Here is a 26358-nt window from a genome sequence, read left to right on the forward strand (position 1 = left end):
GCTTGATTTGTGACCCAAGATATGATCTACCCTGGAGAATGTTCCATGAGCAGTTGAGAAGAATGTGTATTCTGTTATTTTTGGATGGAATGTCCTATAAATATCAATTAAGTCCATCTTGTTTAATGTATCATTTAAAGCTTGTGTTTCCTTATTTATTTTCATTTCAGATCATCTGTCCATTGGTGAAAGTGGGGTGTTAAAGTCCCCTACTACGATTGTGTTACTGTCGCTTTCCCCTTTTACGGCTGTTAGTATTTGCCTTATGTATTGAGGTGCTCCTATGTTGGGTGCATAAATATTTACAATTGTTATATCTTCTTCTTGGATCGATCCCTTGATCATTATGTAGTGTCCTTCTTTGTCTCTTGTAATAGTCTTTGTTTTAAAGTCTATTTTGTCTGATATGAGAATTGCTACTCCAGCTTTCTTTTGACTTCCATTTGCATGGAATATCTTTTTCCATCCCCTCACTTTCAGTCTGTATGTGTCTGTAGGTCTGAGGTGGGTCTGTTGCAGACAGCATATATACAGGTTTTGCTTTTGTATCCATTCTGCCAGTCCATGTCTTTTGGTCGGAGCATTTAGTCCATTTACATTTAAGGTAAGTATCAATATGTATGTTCCTATTACCATTTTCTTAATTGTTTTGGGTTTGTTATTGTAGGTCTTTTCCTTCTCTTGTGTTTCTTGCCTAGAGAAGTTCCTTTAGCATTTGTTGTAAAGCTGGTTTGGTGGTGCTGAATCCTCTTAGATTTTGCTTGTCTGTAAAGGTTTTAATTTCTCCGTCAAATCTGAATGAGATCCTTGCTGGGTAGAGTAATCTTGGTTGTAGGTTTTTATCCTTCATCACTTTAAATATGTCCTGCCAATCCCTTCTGGCTTGCAGAGTTTCTGCTGAAAGATCAGCTGTTAACCTTATGGGGATTCCCTTGTATGTTATTTGTTGTTTTTCCCTTGCTGCTTTTAATATTTTTTTCTTTGTATTTAATTTTTGATAGTTTGATTATTATAATATGTATCTTGGCGTGTTTCTCCTTGGATTTATCCTGTATGGGACTCTCCGTGCTTCCTGGCCTTGATTAACTATTTCCTTTCCCATATTAGGGACCTTTTCAACTATAATATCTTCAAATATTTTCTCAGTTCCTTTCTTTTTCTCTTCTTCTTCTGGGACCCTTATAATTCGAATGTTGGTGCGTTTAATGTTGTCCCAGAGGTCTCTGAGACTGCCCTCAATTCTTTTCATTCGTTTTTCTTTATTCTCCTCTGCAGTAGTTATTTCCACTATTTTATCCAGTTCACATCCGTTCTTCTGCTTCAGTTATTCTGCTATTGATCCCTTCTAGAGAATTTTTAATTTCATTTATTGTGTAGTTCCTCGCTGTTTGTTTGCTGTTTAGTTCTTCTAGGTCCTTGTTAAATGTTTATTGCATTTTGTCTATTCTATTTCCAAGATTTTGGATCATCGTTACTATCATTACTCTGAATTCTTTTTCAGGTAGACTGCCTATTTCCTCTTCATTTGTTAGGTCTGGTGGGTTTTTGACTTGCTCCTTCATTTGCTGTGTGTTTCTCTGTTTTCTCATTTTGCTTAACTTACTGTGTTTGGGGTCTCCTTTTCTTAGGCTGCATGTTCGTAGTTCCCATTGTTTTTGGTGTCTGTCCCCAGTGGCTAAGGTTGGTTCAGTGGGTTGTGTAGGTTTCCTGGTGGAGGGGACTAGTGCCTGTGTTCTGGTGGATGAGGCTGGATCTTGTCTTTCTGGTGGGCAGGTCCATGTCTGGTGGTGTGTTTTGGAGTGTCTGTGGCCTTATTATGATGTTAGGCAGCCTCTCTGCTAATGGATGGGGTTGTGTTCCTGTCTTGCTAGTTGTTTGGCATAGGGTGTCCAGCACTGGAGCTTGCTGGTCTTTGAGTGGAGCTGGGTCTTGGCATTGAGATGGAGACCTCTGGGAGAGTTTTGCCATTTAATATTACATGGAGCTGGAAGGTCTCTTGTGGACCAGTGTCCTGAACTTGGCTTTCCCACCTCAGAGGCACAGCCCTGACACCTGGCTGGAGCACCAAGAGCCTGTCAGCCACATGGCTCAGAGTAAAAGGGAGAAAAGAAAGAAAGAAAGAAAGAAGAAGATAAAATAAAATAAAATAAAATAAAGTAAAATAAAATAAAAAATAATTATTAAAAAAATTTTAAGTAATAAAAAAATTAAAAAAAGAAAGAAGAGAGCAACCAAACCAAAAAACTAATGCACCAATGATAACAAGTGCTAAAAACTATACTTAAAAAAAAAAAAAAGAGGACAGACAGAACCCTAGGACAAATGGTAAAAGCAAAGCTATACAAAGTCACACAGAGAAGCATACACATACACAATCACAAAAAGAGAAAAAGGAAAAAATTATATACATTGTTGCTCCCAATGTCCACCTCCTCAATTTGGGATGATTCATTGTCTATTCAGGTATTCCACAGATGCAAGGTACATCAAGTTGATTGTGAAGATTTAATCCGCTGCTCCTGAGGCTGCTGGGAGAGATTTCCCTTTCTCTTCTTTGTTTGCATAGCTCCTGGGGTTCAGCTTTGGATTTGGCCCTGCCTCTTCATTTAGGTCGCCTGAGCGCTTTTGTTCTTCGCTCAGACAGGACAGGGTTAAAGAAGCAGCTGATTCGGGGGCTCTGGCTCACTCAGGCTGGGGGGAGGGAGGGGTACAGAGTGTGGGGTGAGCCTGCGACGGCAGAGGCCAGCGTGACATTGCACCAGCCTGAGGCACGCCGTGTGTTTCCCGGGGTATATATATATTTTAAATTAATTTTATTTTATTTATTTTTGGCTTCATTGGGTCTTCTTTGCTGCACGCGGGCTTTCTGTAGTTGAGGCAAGCGGGGCCTTTCTCTTTGTTGCCATGCTTGGGCTTCTCATTGTGGTGGCTTCTCTTGTTGCAGAACATGGGCTTTAGGTGCGCGGGCTTCAGTAGTTGTGGCACATGGGGTTAGTAGTTTTGGCTTGCAGGCTTTAGAGTGCAGGCTAAGTAGTTGTGGTGCACAGGCTTAGGTGCTCCGTGGCATGTGGGATCTTCCTGGACCAGGGCTCAAACCCCTGTCCCCTGCATTGGCAGGCAATTCTTAACCACTGCGCCACTAGGGAAGCCCCTTATTTATTTTATAGCTAGTACTTTGTATCTCTTAATCCACTTCACATATCTTGCTCCTACCCCTACTTCTCTCCCCTGTGGTAACCACTAGTTTGTTCTTTGTATCTTTGAGTCTGTTTCTATTTTGTTATATTCGTCCATTTGTTTTATTTTTTAGATTCCGTAATATAAGTGAAAATGTACAGTATTTGTCTTTCTCTGTCTGACTTATTTCACTATCTTGGCTGCAATGAACACTGTGGTGCATGTATCTTTTTGAATTAGTGCTTTGGTTTTATTCAAATAAATAACAAGCAGTGGAACTGCTGGATCATATGGTACTTCTATTTTTAATTTTTTGAGGAGCCTCTATATTGTTATCCATAGTGGCTACACCAATTTACATTCCCACCCACAGTGCATAAGGCTTCCCCTTTCTCCACATCCCCGCCAATACTTCTTATTTGTTGTCTTTTTGATAACTGCCATTCTGACAGGTGTGTGGTGATATCTTGTGGTTTTGATTTGCATTATTTGCATTTCCTTGATGACTAGTGATGTTGAGTACCTTACCTTTTCATGTGCGGGTTGGCCATCTGTATCTCTTCTTTGGGAAATGCCTATTCAGGACCTCTGCTCATTTTTTAATCAGTTTTTTGGGGGGAGATATTGAGTTGTATGAGTTCTTTATATGGTTTAAATATTAACCCCTTATCAGACATATCATTTGCAAATATCTTCTCCCACTCAGTGGGTTGCTTTTTCCTTTTGTTGATGGTTCCCTCCGCTGTGTACATTATCCTTCTTAATGGCTGCATAGTAGCTCGTATTCCATTGTACAGAGATAACATAATTTATTCATTCGGTCCCCTATAGACTGATGTTTAGGATGCTTCACATTTTACAATACTACAAACAACATTCTTGTATAAAATTTTACACACTTTTCAGTCATTCCTCAGGATACCTTCTCACACCAAAACTACTACATCAAAAGGTTCCCATATATAGTTGTCCCTCAATATCCGGGGAGGTTTGGTTCCAGGATCCCTGCAGACACCAAAATCTCAGATGCTCAAGTCTCTTACAGTTGGTCTTCCATATCCAAGGGTTTCGCATCCGTGAATTCAACCAACAGCAGATCATGGTTGGTTGAATCCATGGACGCAAAACCCATGGATATGGAGGGCCAACTTTATTTGGAAAACTGATTTCTAAAGAGTCAACATCAACTTACATCTGTACCTACAGTGAATGAGAAGACCTGTTTTCCCACAAATTTGCCAATACAAAAAAAAAGTCCTTACCTGTATTGTGTTTAAAAGCTACTGCCCCCACCCTATCTTTGGTTTGCCTCTAACCTTGTCTAGGATTTTTTAATGAAAAAGTAAAAATTTCTTATGCTGTCAAATTTTTCAATCTTTTCATTATAGTATCTGGCCTAGCTGTCATGCCACTCACTCTTTGTCTTGCTTGTTCTTTTTTATCCTTCAGGTCTCAGCCTAAATATAACCACCAGAGCAGCTTCCCTAAACATCTCATTTAAAGAAAGCTGTCCCTGTATTCGTAGAATCTTTGCTTTTTCCCTCAGAGCTCTATTTACAATCTGTAATGGTCCATTTTTGGTATTTGCTACATGTCTGTTTTCCCCACTACAGTGTAAGTTCTATTAACACTGGAATAATATGGCAACTGTAGCTACTGAGTCAGGCAAGTTATATGTGATCTTTGAGGAAATTCTTCTGATTCAAGGACTTGCAATATTGTTTTTATGACAGTCAAGAGTGCAACCACATGCCGTATTTGAAGAATTTTTGATGGTTTCAAAATCTATCACTAGAGTTCAGGACTTCTGCTCATTTTTTAATGAGAAGTGTTGTGATGCCAGAGCACTCCAAAAGTTAGGAACTTGTAAACTTAGTTTCTTTCAGGTATTTAGGCACAAGCTTCAGTGACAGTGACAGTCAATTCTTTGAACAGTATCAGTTCATAAGGACACAGACTGAAGTTTAGGGTAGGAGGTTTTGCCACTTGCTAGACAAAAGAGTTCACTTCAAAGATATGAGGGTTGGACCCTTTCATTCTGGAAAGAAAAAACTCTATGATACTTAGGTTAGATGGATATTTTTTAATGATAATTCTTAAGAATGTTTCTTTCCTTTTCGACTAAAATATCTTTTCATTGTGGCAGGAATTAGTAAAGTTCCTATCTAGGAGTTTTTCAAGAATACCTGTATATTAGGATTCAAAAGTCTAATACAAATTTAAGTTGAACAAAAGTTGGGTTCTATTTCCATAGTATAGGTTAATAGTATTTACATTCTATGATTATCATTTACTTTTGTTTCTTAAATTGAGAGGCAACTGTGATATTTTGTTGATTACATAATATATTAACTTTCACTGAATATATCACTGTACTTACTACATGCATTTTCCAATACGCAAATGAATTTTGTTAACAAGTACTACTCTAGTGGGATAATATGCCATGACTTTTTATAATTATTCCATTTAAATTACTATGCAATGTAAATTTCTTGGCAAAAATATCCATCTGGTGATAAAAATTTGGAAATAATTCAATAGAAAATCTTGTTAGTGAGGTTATTTTCAACAAACACATATGAAAGGAAATGTTTTTGTGATAAACTGTCATGTAATTTGGTGACCACAGATAATGCAATTAGTCTGATTTTGTGGGGGAGACAATTACCGAACCCTTATGCTTATTAGTCCTCAGTAAATTATACCTTTTCCCTGTCTTAAGAAGAGAGACTGTCAAAACAAATAATTATAGAACTAGAAATACTTTAAAAGACAGGACAAAAAACTTTATTTTCCTCTGTAACATTTCACCAACTGTGCAATTCAGAAAACATTTAAACCTTATTACTGCATAACAAGAACTTCATACTTTAAATATAAAAAGCAATTTTTAACGCAATAAAAGTAAGTACAAATAAAAGAAAAACATTTTTTAATAAAAGAGATTAAGTTAAGCAAATACCTAAATTTGTGGCATTTATTTTAAGTAAAAAGCACTTCTACTCTTCCATCAGAAATGGAACTTTCTTTTAGTACTAGTGTATTTTGGCTTTTAGTATAATCAAATTTCTAAGCTAATGATATGATTAGAGGCACAGGATTTGGGGCACACTTAGTGCAAAATGCATTGATTTGTAATACTATTTTATAATGTGTTGGTTATTTATTATCATTGTAGCCAGGCTTTAAGGCTATCTAAGATCAAAAGCAGAAATGGCCCATAACGAATGAAACTAGTCACTTCTAAATTTTAAATATATAAACTCTCATAGCTAAATACAACTAGCAACAAACTTTTTAAAAAATATTCAATTGATTTTTTTGTTAGCTATTTAGATTCCTTACATTAGTTAAATTAAAATATTTTCAGCTTTATTGAGGTGTAACTGACAAATGTAAATTGTAACATATTTAAGGTGTATAACATGATTTGATATGCATATATATTGTGAGAAGATTCCCCCAACTGAGCTAATGAACACATCCACCACCTCAAATATTTAACTTTTTTCTTTTTGTGAGAACATTTAAGTTCTACTTTCTTAGCATAGCTCCATTATACAAAATACAGTGAATAAACCATGTTACACATTAAATCCTCAGAGCTTATTCATCTTACAGTTGAAAGTTGGTATTTTTTTACCCACCTCTCCCTATCTCTCACATCCCTCAGGCCCTGGCAACCAATATTCTCTGTTTCTATGAGTTTGACTTTTCTTTTCTTTCCTTTCTTTTTAAAAAATATTTCACATATAAGTTGTACTATGCAGCATTTTTCTTTCTCTGTCTGGCTTATTTTACTTAGCATAATATCCTGAAGGTTCATATATTTTGTTGCAAGTGACAGGATTTACTTCTTTCTCATGGCTGAATAATATTCCATTGTGCATATATACCATATTTTCTTGATCCACTCACCCACTGATGGACACTTAGGTTGTTCCCTAAGTGGCTATTGTGAATAATGATTCAATGAACATATAAGTACAAATATCCCTTTGAGATAAGGTTTTCATTTCCTTTGGATAGATACCCACAAGTGGGACTGCTGGGTCGTATGGTAGTTAATACCATATGGCAGCCACTCTACCATATGTCTTTTGACTGGAGAATTTAGTCTGTTTACATTTAAAGTAATTATTGCTAATTATGAACTTACTGTTGCTATTTTGTTCATTGTTTTCAGGTTGTTTTGTAATTCCTTTGTTTCTCTCTTGCTATCCTCCTTTGCATTCTGATGATTTTTCTGTAGTGTTATGCTTTGATTCCTTTCCCTTGATTTTTCATATATCTATCATAGGTTTTGCTCTGTGGTGACCATAAAACATCTTATATTTTATGCTTACATAAAACATATTTATGACAGTCTGTTTTAAGCTGACAACTTCACACACATACAAAAGCTCCACATTTTTATATTCCCCCTCAACATTTTGTTTTTGATATCACAATTTACATTTTTACATTGGGTAACCATTAACAAATTATTGTAGTCATTGTTATTTTTAATATTTTTGTCTTTTAATCTGCACACTAGAGTTACAAGTAATTTACACACTACTATTACAACATTAGGGTATTCTGATTTTAACTATGTATTTACTTTTACCAGTGGTTTTATATTTTCATGTTTTCCTGTTACTAATTAATATCTTTTCATTTCAGCTTGAAGCCTTTAACATTTCTTTTAAGGCCCACAGAGTGGTGATAAACTCCTTCAGCTTTTGTTTGTCTCAAAAACCCATTATCTCTCCTTCAATTCTGAAGGACAACTTTGCTGGGTAGGGTTCTTGGCAATTTTTTTCTTACAGCACTTTGAATATATCATGACAATCCATTCTAGCCTGCAAGATTTCTCATAGTCTTATGGGGGTTCCCTTACATGTAACAAGTTGCTTTTCCCTTGTTGCTTTCAAGATCCTCTCCTTGTCTTTAACTTTTGGCAATTTAATTATAATGTGTCTTGGTGTGGGTCTCTTTCGATTCCTTCTATTTGGAACTCTCAGGGCTTCCTGGATCTGGATTTGTTTCTTTCCCCAGGTTAGGGACTTTTCAGCCATTATTTCTTTAAATAACCTTTCTGCCCCTTTCCCTTTTCTCCTTCTGGGATGCCTATAATGTGTATACTGGTCTTCATCATGGTGTCCCACAAGTCCCTTAAATTCGCTTCACTTTTTTTCATTCTATTTTCTTTTTGCTCCTCTGATTGAAAGAATTCCACTGCCCTGTATTCTAGTTCACTGATCTTTTCTTCCACTTGATCTGGTCTGCTGTTAAACACTTGTATTGAATTTTTCAGTTCAATTATTGTATTCTTCAGCTTTTTGATTTCTGTTTAGTACTTGTTTATATTTTCTGTCTCTTTGTTGAAATTCTCACTTTGTTCATGCACTGCTCTCCTGACTTCGGTGAGCATCTTCATGACTGTTATTTTGAACTCTCTATCAGGTAAATCACTTATCTGAATCTCATTAAGATCTGTTCTTGGTTACTTAACCTTGTTCTTTTGGTTGGAACATATTCCTCTGTTTCTTCATTTTCCTTGAATCTCTGTGTTGGTGTCTGCTTATTAGATAAAACAGCCACTTCTCCTGGTCTTGACACAGTGGTCTCATGTATAAGATGAACCTCATCAATCAGCACAGCCTGAGCTCCTGGTTGTCTCTCAAAGCTCTGTGATTGTCCAAGCCACCTTCTTTAATCTTACTGGCTCCCAATAGTTGAGAGTGTGTCAAGAGCAATCAATGTCCCAAAAGGCAGAATTGTATTGAGCACCTAGATGGAGGATGACTGGAAGCTGAACCCTCAGTCAGCAGCTTCAAAAGTATATAGTTAAGCTTCTTCCAGGGAGAAACTGGGAGTTGGGTGTTTTTGCCTGTTTCCTCTGTGCTGGGCCCAGGTATATAGCTGTGGGAGGCAGGGTGGGGAGAGAAGGGTGCTCCTCTGCCCATTAAGAGCTGCTTCTTTGTTTGCTATAGTCCTGTGGGGCTCATAAATGCAAGCCCCAGTGTCTATTGAGCCAGGTGATCCAATGACCTGTCCCTTTGGGTAGCTGATGCAAAAGCTGGGGCACCAGATGCATGTACAAGCTTTGTGCAGGGAGATACCAGCAACTTGGAGTGGTCTAGAGGGAGAAGGTGGGGAGGTGTCTGCTGGTTTCCCTGGTGTCCAGGGAGGATTGCAGCCATCCCCTAGACAGTGTGCTAAATTAGAAACCTGACTCACAGGCAGCAGCTTTCAAAGTATGCAGATGGGTCCCTTTCAGGGAAATGGGCATTTCTACCTGCTCCCTCTGCACAGCTGTGGTGAGTACTCCCGTTCATTAATGACTGCTGCTTTGCTGTAGTCTTGTGGGTCTCATGGATACAAACTCCACTGGCTTTAAGAGCTATGTGTTTGGGGAGCCCATTCCTTAGGTGGGAGTCTTAAAAGTTGGGGTGCTAAATGTGGTACTCACACCCTTTGCTCTTCAGGGAGTAAATCAAATTACATCTGATAAAAGTGGTCAGCAGCAATTTATTTTTCTAAAATTTAGATTATGAAGAATAGCACAACAATGAATAAGAGGAAAATTACAAGAAATAGTTTTGGTGAGATAACTGAGAAAAAGTATGGATAAAAAACAAAAAAAAAACCCTAATCTCATTTTAACTCCCTTAACCTTTTTCACTCTGGATGTAAATCCAGTTTTAAAACCTAAACGGAGCTTGTCTTAGTGACTGATGATATGAATCAGAAGGTTAAATATTCAGGACTAATTCCGTACACTTTAAAATATGCATCCAGGAGGTTATGATGAATCTCAGAAGAACCTGACCACAGGTATATCTAAAAATAATGAATAATAGCACTTTATTTATATACAACTTAAAGAAAAAACTTTTACATTCTGCTTTAAAAGTCAGAAAAGGTCAAAATAGAAGAAAATATGTTCCAAAACTAAGGCCAAACTCAGACCTCAGCTTTGTACGGAAGTATATAAGAAGCAATCCTTTCATACCGAGAAAGGTGGGATGCTTGAAATTTGAGATGCTACTTTTTAGTAAGACCCACCTAAACTCAGTGTTTTGAAAACCAAAAAGATTTACAACATAAACTAGCATAAAAATTTCTTGCACAATTAATAAATAAATACCTATAGATAGGGAGGCTCACTAGCTTATGGTTACAAGTATAGACTCTGAGGAGCTCAAAACACTCAAATGATTCACTTTCATTTCTTACCACATTTTTCTAGAGAAGCATGGCAAATTTCATATTTTTTTTCAGCTTTTACAAAGCTAGAGGTCAATACCAAAGAAGGTACATAGAAAAAGCAACTATGTGTTATGCTATTGTGTTTCAAGTGCTTTTTAAAATTCCTTTATTATGACAGTGAAATGAAAACATCAGAATACAAAACAATAAACATACCAAAATTACAATTACTTGCCGATGTATACATGGGTAAATTAACGTGTTAAAGTTAAGAATCGTGCAGCCAGCCATAGAATTTGGGGTAATTTATTATTTCTATTAAATATTATTGTTATATTAATTTTTTAATAAAACAAAGGGAAAAAAATCAAGTAAGGTCATAGTGTATAGGCCAAGCCAGAGAGTCACAAAAGTGCCCAAGAATTACACTAGCAGGTATAAATTTCTGGGCTTCAGGCACTCCTGAATGGGGACAAGCCTGCTTCTTCGTCTGTTTAAAAGCAGCCACAAATGAGTTAGGTATAAAAGAGGTCAATAGACTGACATAAAACTCGGCCCAACGGGGACCTTTCATTGTGGACGGTGGTAAACCCATTCAACCACAACTTTTCCTTTGGGTAGGCAAAAATGCTAGTAGGTAAATAAAGAATGGTACGTTGATCAAGCTCAGGATATATCCTTTCTAATCCTGGAAACCAAAGATCTCAAAATGACTGTACCACCAAAGATATAATGCTCCTGTGTAAAATTGCAATAAGATCCAATTTCTGAAGGCAATATGTGAATGTTTTTTCCTTGCAACTGTAAAGAATCAGATTAATTCAGTTTCACAGAGGAAAAAAGATGATACTAAAAGCAGTTTACACATAATTTAACAGAGTTAAGATATCTAGGACAAGTTGTTGTGTACAACATATGTCTACAAAGAAATTATACTACCTATCAAGCACATACTAGATGCTTGATAAATAACTGAATGAACAATAAAGTTATATAAGCATTAAATCTTTAAAAAGGAATTCCAAAACCTAAACCACACTGGTTATTTCTTACTCATATTGCTATGTAATTCCTTAAGTGCTTTTGGTATTTCAGAATTTCAAGTATTTCATTTTTCAGTTTATTCTGAATATCTTATTTTTCTATCAGGGATCCAACGTGTTCTCTTAAAATATATGATTACGAGGTTTCATTGTATTCTTTTTAAATGAACTATTTCATGTGTATAAATAAATATAGCTAATAATATAATATATACTCATGTGCCCACCATCCAACTTAAGAAATAAAACACTACAAATATGACCAACTTAAGAAAGAAAACACTACAGGTATGACCACCATCCAACTTAAGAAATAAAACACTACAAATATGACCAACTTAAGAAATAAAACACTACAGGTGTGACCACCATCCAACTTAAGAAAAAGAACACTACAGACATGACCAATAAAATGCTCTGTGAGCCCCCATCTACATTCTCCTTCCCCAGCGGTAATACCTACTTATTCATGCATGTTTTTATACTCTCACTACATCTTTATATATCAATAAACAAAACAGCAGTGATTTTTTGAAATTTTTTACATACTTATCTCCTAAGACTTTTAAAAACTATGCACCGCCTTGCATATTTAAGTTGACACTTAAATAATGGCAAAGGATGTAGTTTCCAGTTTACTGCATATCAAATGCATGCTTTAAATATGTTTTTGTCAAAGCCTTGAAGCTGCAGTTTAGTTTATTCAATTTACGGAAAATATAACCATGTAACTTAATTGGCAAAGCCAGTCCTCATTGTCAAATGCAATCACCCAAATTCAACCTACTCTCAGAAAAATTCTAACTTAATTTTAAAATTCAAATAAATGTGTTATTATGTGTCCCCATGACAACTTTCTCACTTGTGAATTTTAATTTTAAGATAGATAAATGGATAGCTAGCTAGCTAAGTAGACAGAGAAACTATAAGGCATGGAGCCTTACTATGAGTTTGTCACCTGGATGAAATAATGTGTTGCCCCTTTCAATAATTTTTATTGAAGCTTTCTCTGTTTTGTTCTCAAGGGACTCTCTCAGGAGAGACTCTCTGATAGTCTCTTTGTTTGCCGCCCTGATTTTTAAACCCCAAGGCAACGCACCATAGTAAGATTTAGTATGGACAAGAAGTAAGCTTTTCTTTTGAAAGACAGATGATTATGAAAAAAGTCAGAAAGGAGAACTGGCAGACCAGAAGGAGTTCTCAGGCATATCTTTTTTTAGGAAGGACTACATATGGAAAGAGAGAATATGGAAATTAATTGCTTTAAAGCTATTCATACCTGTATATCCCACAGGAAGTCTTTGTGTGCCCAGGGTACAGGTATCCCAATTTGAAAACCACTGATCAACAGCTGGGGTTGGCAAACTAGGATCCAGCTGCCACTTGTTTTGTATACAAAGTTATGTAGGGCACAGCCACACTCACCGGTTTACATATTGTCCATAAGTGCTTTCACAGTAAAACGACAAAGTTAAATAGTTGCAACAGAGATTGTCTCACAATGGCCAAAATATTTACTATCAGGTGCTCGAAAGAAAAACTTGGCTACCCCTCATCTACGGCACTGTGTATGTGTTTTTTCAAATTCTTTTCTTTAAATTAAAGTTATATATTCACATAGTTTGTAAGCACACATCATCGTAAAAGGCTTATTATGAAAATATTATTTCTCTCTCGCCTACTTTATATTCTTTTAGCTGATATGTATGGTACAGGCCAAACCAGAGAGCCACAAAAGTGTTTGACAGCTATCAAACAGACTTTGCCCCAACCCTTCCATAACATTCTTATATTATCATTCTTTATTATTCAGTTTCAAGCACTGTATGTTAACTTCTCATTACTGAAAATGAGGATTTAACCCATCCCATATCCTCAATATAGTTGTAAATCAATATTCAATATTTATTATTATGAGTAAACACTAAAATTATTATTCCTTCTCCTACCCAAGGTTTACTTTTTTGGAGATAACAAATGAAGTCTGTTCATTTTCCACATACTTATCTATAATTCAACTTGATATGTTCAGTATATATGTGTTCATTTAATCCCTCTATTTTTCCGAATGTACCTCTTCCCTCAAATATGTCTGGAGAACAGTCTGTACTGTTTTCCCTTTGCCATGAATAAAACTCCAGGTTTCAACTGGGTAGAAAAGTTGCCTGGTTTTCAGACTTTCACAAAGGGACTTTTAACAATGTCCTTTTCTTTTGCTTCAGGAGATTTAACATTGATACAACGCTATTATTTAATATATAGTTCATGTTCAAATTTTTAAAAACACCCCAATACTGTCCTTTATAGCTAAAGTTTTCCCTCAATTCAGGATCACATGTCATATTTGTTCATCAGGTTGATTAGTCTTTCTTTGTCGTTCATTACACTGATATGACTGGCCTGGCGTTTCGTGAAGTTTTCTGGTTACTTCCTCATGATTAGATTAAATTTGTGCATTTAAAAAACTCTACATGAATGATGTCTTACTTTCAGTGCATCATACAAAGAGGCAAACATGACATCAGGGCTGTTCTACTTGGCACATCTGACTAGCTGGTTACGGTGGTATGGCCAGATTTGCCCACTATAAAGTTACTTTTTCTTCCCCTTTGTAATTAATAAGTAATCTTCAGGGAGATACCTTGAGACCATGTAAATACCCTGTTCCCCAACAAAATTTGATCCAATGGTTTTAATATCCACTAATGATTTTCCCCTGAATTGATTATCACAATGACAGCTGAAAAATGGTGATTTTCCAACTCTGTTATTTCTTCTACATTTATTGGTTAATGTCGAATTGCTTCTTAAATAGATTTTCAACCAGGTTACTGTTTTTAGCACCAGCCTCAACTCCACTTTCAGTTTCCTGCACTGCCAATTACTGAGCATTCCGGGGTTCTGTGGTTTAAACCGGGTTTCTTCTAAGCTTTCTCTTCTGCTAGATTAGGGGTTGTACTCCTCAGTTTTGCTAAATTTGTTAACATTGCTCATCTGCTTTCCAGCTTCCAAAACATTGTTGCTGTGTTTGCCTCTTCAATTTTTCTTTGACCTTATGCTTTTAAAAGTAACCCCCTTTACTGCCATTTTCATTAGGCTCAAAAAGAGAAAGTAAACTTATGTGTTTAACTGACTAACTTCATTTGAAATTCCTTTTTCTTTCCCTGCCTTCAAATTTTATATAAATGGTATCATGTTGTACGAAATCTTCTGCAACTTGCTCTTTTTACTCAATATTATGTTTCTGAGATTTATCCATGTTGATACATGCAGCTCTAGTTCATTCATTTTTAATGAATGATGTTTTAATGCAGCGTATGAACATGTTACAATTTTCTTATCCAATTCCACTATATTCCCAAAAGTGAGATTGTGAGGTTTGGGGTAGGGGTCTATTTTTCCATAAGAACATACACTCCCCATTTAAGTCAGTAGGAAAATAGGATTATATATGCAAAATGTCAATTTTAAGACATTTCAATTCTGTAACTTATAAAATGAACTAATAATACTAGGCACAGAGAACTCACTCAATAAATGTCAGTCACTTAGAAACAATGAAATGGGCTTCAGAAATTCAGAAATAAGATTCTTTTCTGAAAGTTAAACTGCAAGATCAACACATTATAGGCCAGGGCAGAGATATGAAAAGAGTAAAATAAATGAAGGGCTGCAGGGCCAGCAACATTTGACCATAATATAACTAGTGTAATAGCAAAAGAAATAACAGGTCAATCAGAAAGGAGTAGCAGAGAAAAAAGGATAATCATAGAAACAAATGCTGGCAATCCATAAAAACACTGTTCATGGGGGCAAAAAGTTTAATACACATGTGGCAATTTTTTTCTATTCCAAACCATAAGGCTATTCCTAGGATAAAGACAGATATTGGGAATTGTGGTCAATTCTATTTAAATATTTCCATTACTATGGATCAGACAATCCCTATTGTAAGATGGACACAACAGGTGATTTTAGGCTGGATGCAATTAAACATTTATTTTACTACTTAACTTCCCTTATCCTAATGCCGCACTCACCAGATATCCTACTGTTTTTTTCCTATGCCAACTTAATTTCTTACTATAAATTAATATACTGGAATTCTGGCAACGCTTTCAAACTCTCTTGTGTTTTAGTCACTGTGATATCTTTTAGAGCCAAATCACCTTCGACGTGGACAAAAAATGAGTCTTTGGAGCCTCCAGACCAGATCTGAGAACATGGTCAAGTAAACAAGGTGCTGTGCAGTATGGTCCTACCTAGCTGCCCTAACCTCTCCTTCGACTACAGTATCACCATCCAACTCCATTCTCTACTGATTTCTAGAATTTCCTCTTCCTCTTTCATGGAGCATATGTATTAAAAATGAAGTGAGTAAGCTCTAATATTACGGATTTCTTCTACTGTCTGTAAACCTGTTGCTGAGTCATGTATTTTGTCAATACTTGGCAATACATTTATTTACTTTTTCAAACAGAAAACTTTGTTTCCTACCGTCTTGTCAGGATGAAAGGAGAAGCAATATTTCAGAATACTTGCTGCATATGGCTTCTAACGGGACAGAGTCAAGACTAGGAAAAGTCTACTTCATTAATTTTGTGAAATGTTAATTCAACTTGTACTGAACTGATGAACAGGTGTTGAACTATATTGGCAACCTGCAGTAAAACTGAATTTTCATGAAAAAAGTACAAGCAATGCTCAATTTCAAAATACGTTCAGTTTCTCAGGGTTATTTTATAGTTGGTCGCTGGAAATTCAAACTCTCTCATACAAACCATGTAATATATTTACATGGCATTGAGATTTTCAAGTCTGTCAATAAAAGCCTATCTAACTAATAATGAATCAGGTTCTGTGTTAGGTGCGTCTGTTATATAAATGAATAAGACATAATCCCTGTGCCATATAGCCCACAATATAGTCAGCATAAAACAAGTAATTATAATACTGAACTCAAAGGGTTATATAAGTGCACAAGGCAGTGTAGCTATATCAAGAAAGAAGTGACTAACTCTATGAGTTAAGAAGTTGGGAAAAAAGTTAAGGAAAGTATCACAGAATTTTAAAGGGCCTTTTAAACAGAATTAAGCATGAGCAGAAGCGTCCTGCTGATGGGAGAGAAAGATATTCAGCTTGAGAAACAGCAAGGAGGGCCTTGGAAAGTAGGATGGGTATAACAAATATAAGGAGGAAAGCTAGAAAGTTGGGCAGGGCAGGAGGCTTAAATGGAATTTCAAGGAACTAGATCTTTTGGCCAGAGCTTCCCAAGAAGTGTGCCTAAAAATTGATTCCTTCAGCCTTCAAGGTGGCCAGGAGAGAAACTGTTGAGTTATAGGGTAGGCGTACGTTTGACTTTATAAGAAACTGTCAGTTTTTGAACATAGTTATATCATTTTCACACCAATCAGCACTGTATGGTTATATATGAATGTTTATGGTTGCTCTAGTTATGGTTATTGTCAATCTTCTAAATTTTAGCCATTTTCATAGATGTGTGGTGGTATCCCATTATGGTGACTAGTGATGTTAAGCATCTTTTCATATGCTTACTGGCCATTCTTGAATCTTATTAAAGCCAATTCAAGATTTTCACCCCATTTTTATTAGCTCTGTCTTTTATCATTGAGTTGAAGTGTTCTTTATATAGTCTGGATGCAAGTCCTTTGTCAGATACATGTACTGTGTTTATTTTCTCCCAGTCTGTTGCTTTCCTAATGTTCTCTTTTGATGAGCATTAGTTTTTTGTTTGTTTGTTTTTATAATTAATTTTTATTGGAGTATAGTTGCTTTACAATGTCGTGTTGGTTTCTACTGTACAGCAAAGTGAATCAGATATATATATCTGCCCTCTTTGTTAGATTTCCTTCCCATTTAGGTCACCACAGAGGACCGAGTTCCCTGAGCTATACAGTAGGTTCTCAATTTTATACATAGTATCAATAGTGTATATATGTCAATCCCAATCTCCCAATTCATCCCACCTCCCCTTTCCCCCCATGGTGTCCATATATTTGTTCTCTTAATTTTGATTAGGTTCAATTTACCAATGTTTTTCCTTTATGGATAGTGCTTTCTGTCTCCTGTATACCCTGAAGTTGTGAAGATATGCCACTATGCCTTTTTGTAGAAGCATTATAGTTTTAGCTTTTATGCTTAGTCTATGATCCATCTTTAATTAATATTTGTGTATGACGTGAGGTAGGGGTCAAGGTTCAGCTTTTTCCATATGGATATTAAGTTATTCTAGCACCACTTGTAATGAAGACTTTCCATTCTTAATTGTGTTGCTTTGGTGCTACTACCAAAAACCAACTGGCTGTATACTATTTCTAAACTCTCTATCCTTTTCCACTTATTTGTTTATATATCCTTATGCCAGTACCACATTGTCTTTTTTTTTAAATATTTTTTTTGATGTGGACCATTTTTAAAGTCTTTATTGAATTTGTTACAATATTGCTTCTGTTTTATTTTATTTTATTTTATTTTTTGGTTTTTTGGTCCTGAGGCATGTGGGATCTTAGCTCCCTGACCAGGGATCGAACCTGCACCCCCTGCATTGTAAGGCAAAGTCCTAAGCACTGGACTGCCAGAAGAGTCCCCACACTTTCTTAATTATTATAGTTTTAGAGTAAGTCTTAAAGCCAGGCAGCATAAGTCCTTTAATTGTCGTCTCCTTTTTCATGATTGCTTTCAGCTATTCTAGGTCCTTTGCATTTCCATATATATTTTAGAACCAGCATGTTGATTTCTACCAAAACAAGTCTAATGGGATTTTAACTGGATTTTTATTTGATTGAGTCTATAGATAGTGGTTCACAAAGTAAGGGCTCTGGCCCAGCAGCATTACCACCACCAGGGAACTTGTTATGAATGCAAATATTCAGGCCTTACCTCAGACCTTGTGGATCAAAAACTCTGGGAATAAGGCCTTGCGATCTGTGTTTTAACAAGCCCTCCCTGTAACTGGTGCATGACAAAGCATAAGAATTACTGCTGTGAGGGACTTCCCTGATGGTCCAGTGGTTAAGACTCCACACTTCCACTGCAGGGGGCACGGGTTCGATCCCTGGTTGGGGAACTAAGATCCCACAGGCTGTGTGGCCAGGAAAAAAAAAAAAAAAAAAAGAATTACTGCTGTGAATCAGTTTGGGAGAACTAACATCTTAGCAATATTGAATATTCCAGTCCATGAAGAGGTATTTCTCCCCATTAATTTAGGTCTTCTTTAATTTCTCTCACCAGTGTTTTATAGTTTTAAGTCTATATGTCTTGGGACTTCCCTGGTGGTGCAGTGGTTAAGAATGGAAGATCCCACATGCCATGGAGCAGCTAGCCCATGCGCCACAATTGCTCACGTGCCACAGCTACTGAAGCCCGCGTGCTTAGAGTCCATGCTCCGCAACAAGAGAAGCCACTGCAATGAGAAGCCCGCATACCACAACAAACAGTAGCCCCTGCTCGCCGCAACTAGAGAAAGCCCGCACACAGCAATGAAGACCCAACACAGACATACATACATACAAATAAATAAATATTTTTAAAAAGTCTACATGTGGGCTTCCCTGGTGGCGCAGTGGTTGAGAGTCCGCCTGCCGATGCAGGGGACGCAGGTTCGTGCCCCGGTCCGGGAAGATCCCACATGCCACGGAGCAGCTGGGTCCGTGAGCTCTGGCCGCTGAGCCTGTGTGTCCGGAGTCTGTGCTCCCCAACGGTAGAGGCCACAACAGTGAGAGGCCCGCGTACCGCAAAAAAAAAAAAAAAAAAAGTCTACATGTCGCATATATTTGCTTAATTTGTATCAGGGTATTTTATGCTTTCTGATGCTATTGTAAATGGTATTCTAATTGCTACTGGCTAACCTTCAGCCATAGTCTACAGGTGATATGGGCAGAAGTCTATTTGGGGGTGGGAGTTCACTAAGTGATTTGAAAAAAAGTAGAGAACTCAAATACTGGTAGCATCTTGAAAACAAACTAGTTTCAACAGATATGCAAGAATAGGAGGTTGTTTCTAATGAATTGATATAGGTATTAAGCATGAGCAATTACAAAGATCACAAAAAGAAGGAAAACCAGACATAATATTCTCCTGTAGTCTTGCCAAACATTTTCTACATTCTTGACGAAAAGATCAAACATCAATATCTAGCTTCTGGATCCAGCTGCCAGTGTGCAAGAAAGACAGAGGAGCAGGGGAACATGTTGAATTACACAGAGAGCATAAGATCAGCAAAATCTAGACTGTGGCAAACTCTTTAAGTCAAATGGGCTGGGTTTTTCAACAGACAAATTTGTAAGGAAATAAAAGTGATGGAGGAAGAACATATAAACTGAAAGAGATTTAAAACAAATATGAAGTTTTTACAAAATGGGCAAGTCTAAACTATAGTGTACATTTGGCTGAGAAGATTATTTAAACACGTGAGTAAACAATTACTATAAAAGTCAGGTTCAGGGTTGCTTTTGTGGGGAGAAAGGAGGTTGTATTGAGATCGGGCACATGAGTAGCTGGCAAAGTTCTGTTTCTTGACTTGGGTGGAATTTGCCTTATAATAACCTATTAAACAATACATTTAATTCTTGTGATCTCCTGTATACATGACTTATTTTAACAGTAAATAGGTTTTTCCTCCCTCTTAACATGATATATGTAAAATCTGGGATTGAAGAGTTTATAAGTTTTAGTGATAGAATGATGTTTGGGGATGACACGAACTAAGGTGTGGCTACAGAAGTGGTTGTTTATTGAAGTAGGGATACTGGTGTGGATGAAGTCAAGGAAGTAAATGGCTAAGACTTAGGAGGACACTGAAGGGGAAAAAACCGCAAGTCTGGTTCTAATCTCTGCCATCAGTGTAGGAGAGTGCCCTAGAGGTTAGCAAAGATAAAAATGATGAACAGGTCGAGAGAAATCTACTTGGATTGCAAAGGTACCACACTCTCCTGGGCTCACAAAATGGAATAATATTTTGGAAATGACTCAGGGAAGGTAGGAGCAATCGATCCCAATTCCTTTTCTATGGGTTGTAGGAAAATGAGCACAATTCACCTCAAGGAAAAAAGAGACTCACTATCTTTTAGACACATAGATTTTACTTGAGGCTCTATGGTAGAGAAAGTTCCTAGGACAATATTAAAGGTGAAGGGTAATTTGCTAATAAAGAAACGGAAATTCCTGGAACACAATGAAAGGGTCAGGAGGGAGAGAAAAGGGTGTATGCATTTGTGTGTGTGTGTGTGTGTGTGTGTGTGTGTGTGTGTGTGTCTGTTGGGAGGTACAGAAGAGCATAAAGAACGATGTGATTAACAGTACATTAGAAAAGAGGCAACAGAGGGCCCCTTTTTAGATATTCAAGAATGTGAGCACCATGGAGGGAATGACTTGGTCTCACTGTTCTGACTGGAACTTGTCTGAGATACTGGGATTACCTAACATTTATAGGAGTAGTGCCTTAGGCCTGATTATTGCAGTTGCCTCCATCTAATCACTTTGCAAGTATCAATGTTTCCATGGAAGCAGGCTTTCAAAGTCTGGAGGATAGAAGAAACACCTTTTTCTCTGAGAACAGTAGCTATTATTATGGCCCAGAGAAGGGGAATCAGAAGGGCTCCTTGATCCATCCTACCACTGGAAACCACAGGGGCTACTTCTGAATATTGGATCACATTGACGTTTTTTCGCTTTTATTCCAAGGTTCACTGATATTAGAAAAAAGGGTCTGAGAAGAGTAAGACAAGGTCAAGGTAGAAGCAACATACAAAGCTAGAAATAGGCTTAGAGATGTGCTCACTCAGACCCCAGGCAGACACACCTTGATGGAGTCAGTCCAGGAGGAATGGAACAAGTAAAGATAGGTATGCCAATTTATAGGTCATCATAAATTCTGCCCTGGAGTATCCCACCTCTTAAAAAGTGTGGCCTGAGTATCGGAGCCCATTTACATTGTCAGCAGAGTTGTAGTAGTGAGGGAATAGGGGAGGGAAAAGAGGAGTCCTCAGTAGCAGAAAAAATGGAATAGGTATATATTAATTTGAAAACTTCACTCTTATGAAATACATTTATTTCTTACAAATTAACTTTAGAACATTTCACGCTATTGTTTTAAAATAAAAATTATAAAATAATCATGTTTTAAAAACACAAATACCACAGCATTGCTATGCTTTTTATTCTGCATCCCACCCAAACTATGTTTCTAAAGTTTTTTTTTTTGTTTTTGGCCGCTCCACGTGGTTTGCAGGATCTTAGTTCCCCAACCAGGGATTGAACCTGGGCAGTGAAAGCACGGAGTCCTAACCACTGGACTGCCAGGGAATTCCCTATGTTTTTAAGTTTTAAATAAAAATTCAATTCAACTATTAGTTACCAAGTGTTACATATTACATGCTAATTGTAATAAGTTTCTTCAGATACTAGATGGTGTTAAATTTATATAAAATTATAAAATTTTATGTTTCATATAAAATTAAGGGCAGAGCATGAGTTAGAGAGGACCAAGAGATTTAGTGTTTCTCAAACTTTTCCACCAAATCATCTGTATCAGAACAGAGAACTCCCAGGGGACAGGGAAATGACCTAATGCAAGCTGCTGTAAGTCCAAACATTCTCTAAAGTGTTTTTATTTTGTTTTAAATTTTTATTATTTCATTTAACATTTTATATGGATTTTGTTACATCCCACAATTTGTGCATTTATTTTATTATAAAAATGTTTGAAATTATTTTCTATGGGGTAAAATTAATGCTTTGGAGAGGTGGCATCACATATATTTTAGAGGTTTCACGTATCCCTGAGAGTACAAACTCCCAATTGAGAAACACAGCATTATAAACACCTATTTGAATATTTTCCTGCGTATTCTTACCTCCATAGTAGGTGGAGTCTTTCTTGTTTTTCTGATCCAAGCTATAAAGAAAAATAATATTTAAATATAAGTTTTCTATAATTTGCACATTTTATTCATTCATGCATGAAACAAATATGTATTAAGCACCTGTTATATATTGTTTTAGGCACATGAGTTCCCTCCTCTCCTGTAGCATATATACTAGTGAAGGGGCACAGAAAAGAAACATATTAGGTCATGATTTGTGTCATAAAAATTACTTAAGTGTGGGGAGGATGTAGAGGGGATAGTTTCATAACTAAAATCATACCCCATAATCATCTGAATTCAATTTAGGGTATATATGGCATATAAGCCAAATCATAATACAGTAAACTTCAAGGCAATATTAAAGTTATATTATCCTGGAAATGTGAACCAATTATTGCTCAATATGTAAAAGAATGGATGTAGACAAGTTTTCATTTACAGAGATTTCTCTTCTAACCTGTTCTAGCAAGCAGTCTATCTTGTGTGGTTGGTATCTTAGCTCCAACATTTGGGAGATGAGAGGCAGAGTAGAAAGAGTCCATATTTGTGAAGTGCCTTCTGGGCGCTGGGCACTGTGCTAGATGCTTTAGTAATAGGAAGGGAGTGGGGCAACTGCCTCTAGAGAAGTGTATCAGAATCACATGAAGACATGTTATAGTACTTAGCAGAGCAGAGGCAGATTTTGGGGGTGCAAATCCCAACTTAAGTACTTACTAGCTGTGTTACCTGAGGCAAGTTATTTAATTTTCTAAGCATCAGATTTCCCACCTGTAAAATTATAATACTAGTATCTAGATTTTAGTATCTACATTGTGCAATTTATATGAAATAGTATATATAAATTCTTAGCTCAGAGTCTGGCACAGAGTAAATATCCAAGTCTAAGTTATCACTATCACTATTATTCAGTAAACCTGTATTTTTTATAACAGACTCAAAAAAGCAAAGATCAACAAAACCTGCTTGGCCTATGAGGATATATAGGAAACTGTGAGAAAACACACTGTAAGGAATATAGTCTTTGAAAAGTAGAAACTATTATTTTATCACTTTAGTTAATTCAATCTTCATTACAAAATCATGAAGTATGCTTATTTTATAGAGAAATTCAATGACATTCCCAAATTTATACATTAAGTAGTAATGGTGGAATTTGAATCCAGATCTGACCCTGTCTCTGGATCCAAAAACCATCCATGCTCTACTAAGCAGTTTCTCAAAGTTTATAAGCTACAAGCAAAGAAGACTAAACTAGGAAGAGGAACAGGTCACAACACTGACTACTGTCAAAAAATAAGATTCACCCCATTTTACAGATTGGGAAACTAAAGATTAAGCAACTTGCCGAAACTCACATATTTAGCAAGTAACAGTCTGAGAATCAAATGCTGGTTGAACCGGCTCTAAAATCTGAGCTCTGTCCATTCACCAGCCACCTTCTCTTCTGACAGGCTAGCTCTGCTACCCTGCCTTCTGTCATCCAAGTAATAGCAGCGGGACCTGTCCTCATGACAAGCCCAGTAATGAATGATTGTGCGGGTACAAAGAGCAACATTCAACTGTGGGCCTGTGATAAGTTATTTCTCCCTACTTTGTTCTCTCTTGCACTGACCCCATACGTGTATTTTCAATACAGACCCAGTGTTTTGCCTTCTCTATTTCTGTTTCTGAACTTCTATCTCTGTTATTATTTTATGCATCTTATTCTTATTAGCTTCCAGCTCTATTTGGTCCATTTCTAGCCACAACTTGCACAAACTTTATATTTCTCGTTAGGCTGGAAGGTTGTCAAAGGCAGGATGCATCCACAGGAGATTTATTTTTCTACCACCTAAATGCCTCGAAAGAGTAGGTACTTAAATACAGTTGTTGAATGAATATTTCCACTATAAAATACTCCCACTATAAAAATATTCATTGTAATGGGATTTTGACCTGTATTAGAAAACCAAGCTTAGCAACAGCAAGATTCCTCTGTACGATCAAGGAAATAAGTGGTTTATGGAAGCTGTCAACTGCCTCTTTATGGTCAAAATAAGGGGTACTTGTCTATGTTTATGGGCATTTTTTTCCCCCAGGAAAGAGACTTCTTTTAAAATAATTCACCATGAGCCATATACCTCTAAAAGGTTTTAAGCAATAAATCTTCAGTTCTAATTTGGATTAGAAAGTTAGTTCAGAAAAATCAACTGCTATGGCAGGGGTACATAGCCTGCAAGCAAAATTCGGCCCATGGCTTGTTTTTTGTTTTAATTGCTGAAAAACATAACCAACAAAGAACAATATTTCATGACACATGAAAATTAAATAAAATTCAAATTTCAGCCTCTGTAAATAATGTTTTATTCGAACACAGTCACATTTATTTACATATTATCTATTATAATGTGGGCTACAATGGCAGAGTTGAGCAGCTGTAACAAAGACCATATGGCCCACAAAGCCTAAAATATTTACCATCTGGCCCTTTAATGAAAAAGTTTGCCAACCCCAGTGCTAGGGCTACCATTAAGTATAATCCTTTTAGTAACAACTATATATCTTGATTCAAAAACACTTTCATGAGCTTTCCTGGTGGTGCAGTGGTTAAGAATCCACCTGCCAATACAGGGGACATGGGTTTGAGCCCTGGTCCGGGAAGATCCCACATGCTGCAGAGCAACTAAACCCGGGTGCCACAACTCCTCAGCCTGTGCCCGTGAGCCACAACTACAGAGCCCGTGTGCCACAACTACTGAAGCCCGTGTGCCAAGAGCCTGTGCTCTACAACAAGAGAAGCCACCGCAATGAGAAGCCTACACACCGCAACAAAGAGTAGCCCCAGCCTCTTCAATAAGTGGTGCCGGGAAAACTGGACAACTACATGTAAAAGAATGAAATTAGAACACTCCCCAACACCATACACAAAAGTAAACTCAAAATGGATTAAAGACCTAAATGTAAGGCCAGACACTATCAAACTCTTGGAGGAAAACACAGGCAGAACATTCTATGACATAAATCACAGCAAGATTCTTTTTGACCCACCTCCTAGAGAAATGGAAATAAAAACAAAAATAAACAAATGGGACCTAATGAAACTTCAAAGCTTTTGCACAGCAAAGGAAACCATAAACAAGAAGAAAAAGACAACCCTCAGAATGGGAGAAAATATTTGCAAATGAAGCAACTGACAAAGCATTAATCTCCAAAATTTACAAGCAGCTCATGCAGCTCAATATCAAAAAAACAAACAACCCAATCCAAAAATGGGCAGAAGACCTAAACAGACATTTCTCCAAAGAAGATATACAGATTGCCAACAAACACATGAAAGAATGCTCAACATCATTAATCATTAGAGAAATGCAAATCAAAACTACAATGAGGGCTTCCCTGGTGGCGCAGTGGTTGAGTCCGCCTGCCGATGCAAGGGATACGGGTTCCTGCCCCAGTCCGGGAAGATTCCCACATGCTGCAGAGTGGCTGGGCCCGTGAGCCATGGCCGCTGAGCCTGCGCGTCCAGCGCCTGTGCTCCGCAACGGGAGAGGCCACAACAATGAGAGGCCCGCTTACCGCAAAAACAAAACAAAACAAAACAAAAAAAACTACAATGAGATATCATCTCACACTGGTCAGAATGGCCATCATCAAAAAATCTACAAACAATAAATGCTGGAGAGGGTGTGGAGAAAAGGGAACCCTCTTGCACCGTTGGTGGGAATGTAAATTGATACAGCCACTATGGAGAACAGTATGCAAGTTCCTTAAAAAACTAAAAATAGAAATACCATATGATCCAGCAATCCCACTACTGGGCATATATCCTGAGAAAACCATAATTCAAAAAGAGTCATGGGGCTTCCCTGGTGGTGCAGTGGTTGAGAGTCCACCTGCCGATGCAGGGGACACGGGTTTGTGCCCCGGTCCGGGAAGATCCCACATGCCGCAGAGCGGCTGGGCCCGTGAGCCATGGCTGCTGAGCCTGCGCGTCCGGAGCCTGTGCTCTGCAACGGGAAAGGCCACAACAGTGAGAGGCCCGCCTACCGCAAAAAAAAAAAAAAAAAAAAAAA

At 37.2% G+C, this 26358-nt stretch overlaps 1 protein-coding gene across 1 annotated transcript in view; it reads right to left on the minus strand.

Moving 5' to 3' along the window:
* Window positions 1–26358, minus strand: part of NDUFAF2 (NADH:ubiquinone oxidoreductase complex assembly factor 2) — a 184327-nt gene that overhangs the window by 19998 nt on the left and 137971 nt on the right. Inside the window, exon 3 of the mRNA XM_027101052.1 lies at window positions 22295–22335. Coding sequence (XP_026956853.1) covers window positions 22295–22335 — 41 coding nt within the window. The remainder of the gene's footprint in view (window positions 1–22294; window positions 22336–26358) is intronic.

The sequence above is a fragment of the Aethalodelphis obliquidens genome, unplaced genomic scaffold (assembly GCF_003676395.1).
Source record: "Aethalodelphis obliquidens isolate GAN/ISIS:26980383/991018 unplaced genomic scaffold, ASM367639v1 scaffold4, whole genome shotgun sequence".
NCBI lineage: Eukaryota > Metazoa > Chordata > Mammalia > Artiodactyla > Delphinidae > Aethalodelphis > Aethalodelphis obliquidens.